Source organism: Myotis lucifugus, unplaced genomic scaffold (genome assembly GCF_000147115.1).
Source record: "Myotis lucifugus unplaced genomic scaffold, Myoluc2.0 scaffold_91, whole genome shotgun sequence".
NCBI classification, from domain to species: domain Eukaryota; kingdom Metazoa; phylum Chordata; class Mammalia; order Chiroptera; family Vespertilionidae; genus Myotis; species Myotis lucifugus.
Window position 1 is genome coordinate 2970762 of NW_005871139.1, and position 3662 is coordinate 2974423.

Genomic DNA, 3662 nt, shown 5'->3' on the forward strand with positions numbered 1-3662 from the left:
CTTTCCCCCTGCCCTTCTTGCTGAGTCTTCTACACCTCCGCAGGGTTGGAGAGGAGGGGAGGGGAAAGACAGGAAAAGTGGTAACTCCTTCCAACTTTTTGTCGTTTTGTCCCTTAAGGAGGCCCGAGGCCTTGACCTGCGGGGGCAGCAGCCCAGTGCAGAACCAACTCAATGGAGGCCTTTTGCAGCCAGGGTGTGGGAGATAAGCAGGACCCAAAGGGTTCCCAAGCCTGTCAGAGCCCCTCCCGGGTCTGTCCCTTATTCTGCCCACTCTGCTGCAGGTGGCAGCCAGAGGAAGCATTCCATGACCAAGACGGAAAGGAGCGACCCTTCCCAATCTCTGGGTGAAAGAAGGGATTCTTTCTCCCCTAGACAGGTTTTCCTAACAAAGTAACCTGGAAAACTATTGCAATTAATCAGAGGAAATCCGTACCCCTCCCTCTCCCCCCACCTCCCCACTCCATACACAATTAGGTGGTGTAATGGAAAGTGTATAGGACTTAGAATCAGGAGTCCTGAATTCTAGTCCCAGCCATGTCACTAATTAGTTTTAAGACTTTGATTAAATCACTTTTCCTCCTGGGGCCTAGCTCTCACTGTAAAATGGGAGGTGGGGTGATGGTGGAAGAATGTGACCTCCAAATTTCCTCCAGTTCCGACATTTGAGATCATTGGCCAGAGGTGGGCCTTCTCTCCCAAAGCATTACTCACCTCACCCTCGGTTGGTTAAGTTCTGATCTGCCCCAGATGCTCAATACGTGGTAGTTGAGTTTATATTATTTTTTAAATTCCAACAAAAGCCCCTGAAATAAACTGGGCTTGAGGGAGAGGGGAACCCTTTGATTCTCAGGTGGGTCCCTCTGTTCTTCTGATTGAGTACTGCTTTTCACCACAGACAGTCGTTCAGACTCTGGAATGACCTTGCCCCAGTTCTAGGATGCCTCCCCCAGGCCAGAGACAGTTCCCACCCGGCCCTCCTTCAGGTAGATGGCCCGGTGACCTGACTCTTGGCCACCCTTTCTCAGCCTCCTTCAGTCTTCTTGGCTCACAGAGATTTTCCAAAATCAGGTCAGAAGCCAGGCTAAGGGCATAGCTTTCTGTCTACTGCCTAGCCAGCTCCTGGCCCCCAGCTCACCCCAGCCCTTCCTGCCTGGCTCGGTAGCTGACCCCCGGTCCACGCCTCAGCCATTTCCCGTCTCGCCTGCCGCCATCCCCCTTTCCCCGCCCTCGCCTTCTAAGTCTCTCCCAGCTTCACTCTCACTAGTCCCTCCTTCCTCTCCCCATCCAAGTCTCTCCCAGTTTGGATCTCTCCTGATCACTCCGTCCAGCCAGCAGAAGTTTAATTTTGGGGAGGAGTGGGGTGGAGGAAGGTCTTTGAGATGAAGGTTTCTAGAGATGAAGCCCAGTCCACCCACCGGGGCTGCAATAGGAAAGCAGAGAAGTTGGCAGTGCCCTGGCGCAGGTGAGGAGAGGCCCACCTTACCTCGGTCATCAGGCGGTCTGCGCCACTGTTCTCCTCATCTTTGAAGATGATGTCAGGATTGTAGTTGGGCACCAGGTCCCGGAAGCGCTCGGAGCCCCTGGCAACCCTACCTTCGGCTGGCCCACTGGCGCCCAGGGTCCGTTCGGGCACGCTGGGCACAAATTGCTTGTAGAGCAGCGGCACAAGCTGCTTGCGCACATAGCGGCGCCGGCCAACCGGCCCCCGGCCCGGTCCGCAGCTCTGGGCTGGCAGCGTCAGAAGTGCCAAGCAGCACAGGAGCACCAGACTGGCCAGCAGCGCCATGGATGCAGCGGACTCGGGCCAAAAGGGAACGTTCTTATCCTTAACAGCTCGCCTGGCAGTTGGGCATTCCCCGCACCAGAGAGCGCAGCAGGCAGAACTGCCCCCAGAGTGCCCTAGAGCTCTTGTGGCTCTACGCACCTGGCTGCCGCTACTCTGCCTACATGCCCGCGGGGGTTCTGTAACCTGCTACAGGCGGGCCATCATAGCAGGGAAGTGGGGTCGTGGGTGGCTGCCAGCTCAGCCTGGCTCTGTCGCCAGGCTCCGGCGCTGCCACAATGCCCGGGCTCCGCCTTAAGTGGCCCCCTGGCCCCGCCCCCCGCCCAGGACCGGCCCGCCCCCTACCACCAGGGCGGGGGCTCTAGCCGGTCACCACGGGTCCAGTTTGAGACTGAGGTGTGTCCCATCCTGGAAACCAGGTAGTTACTTGCCTAGGAAACCCTCACAGCTTTACAGTCCTTGGCTGTCTGGTGAAGCATCCTTCTACCTCCCAGTCTGCGCTTGGTACCAAACCATCCTCCTCTGATATTTGAACTGGATCTTTGCTCTCCAAAGCCTACCCTGGCAGGCCATGTCCTCTGCTACTATCCAGAAATATTGGTTCCAGTTCCTGCCCAATGTCAACCATGCTCTTTGGGCATACAACCAGGGCCTCCCTTGCCTCTCCGTGGTCTTCCCCAAACCTCTGCCATTTCCATCTCTTCTGCTGGGAGTTTTCCCTAGAGTGAGCAACAGAGCTTCAAGTTATACTCTACTTTAGGACTTCAAAATTTGGCCCCTCTTTTGTCCTTGCTAGACACCCAACTTCTTTTTAAATGAATAACTTGTCAATTGGAAGTTGCTGGAGGGCAGTGGCTACTTGAACTCTCTAACTGGTTTCCTTTCACCTTTCATCTAGCCACCTCTCTAGCCTCTTCCTCTCTGGACCCTCCTGCGGCTCTGCTTCCAGTCACTCACTCAGGTTTATCCCAGAGGCTTTGAGCCTGCTACACGTCACCCACCAACCTACTCTCCTTTAGAAATCACTTTCTCTAAGAAGCCTTTTCTGATGTCTTGACACTGACCACCTCTATTTCCTGGAAAACCAGTAATTAACTGCCATCTATTGTGGTTCGGTGTTAGAATTATCTGTCACCCTTACTAGACAAAGCAATTAAGCACAAACTTATTTATCATGTAACCCCATGGTTAAGTGCCTAGCCTATAGTAGAGTGCTCAGCAAATATTCATGGCACGGCACCTACACTGTTTTTTGTGGGGTTTTTTGTTTGTTTGTTTGTTTGTTTGTTTTTGTATTCCATGTTCACCCTTCATGCAGCTCCATAGCTAGCACTTATAGGCACCTTTGTGTACATTAGAAAAAAAGCACCCCTTCCTCAATATACCTGCTATTTGCAAGAAAATAGTCATAACTATACATTAAGACTATGAGGTGAGTGGTGCCCTTAAATGTTGTTCAATGCAACATATACATAACCCTGAGCAGAAACTTTGTCCCTAGCCCCAACATAGCAGGGGGCTTGCATAGTACTTAAGGCACTGATAGCCTCTGGAAAGATGGAGTTAGGTTCTTCTCTGAGGTAGATCACAGACCTTTGTTAGCTAGCCACTTCTTTTACTCCACATCCAACAGTCAAATCAGGGAGGACAGGGCTGAGTGTGTGTGTGTGTGTGTGTGTGTGTATAAAGGGGGATCTTATCCTATTCCTACACCTATGCCTACCTACCCCCAATAACCAAGGCACATAAACAAGGTCATGAGTATAAGGAGAGTCAGGGGACTAGTCAGCTTTAGGCTAAGGGAGAGGAGCTCCACTGCCTGATTGTGTGGCTAACACCAGACCAAGTCCTCAAAGAACACTAAGATGCAGATGGAGGG

General features: G+C 52.7%; 1 protein-coding gene across 1 annotated transcript in view; it reads right to left on the bottom strand.

Moving 5' to 3' along the window:
* DHH (desert hedgehog) overlaps nucleotides 1-2075 on the bottom strand; it is a 16618-nt gene extending 14543 nt beyond the window's left edge. The window contains exon 1 of the mRNA XM_014458140.2: nucleotides 1484-2075. Within this exon, the coding sequence (XP_014313626.2) occupies nucleotides 1484-1786 (303 nt within the window). The 5' untranslated portion in view covers nucleotides 1787-2075. The remainder of the gene's footprint in view (nucleotides 1-1483) is intronic.
* Nucleotides 2076-3662: the final 1587 nt, after the last annotated feature.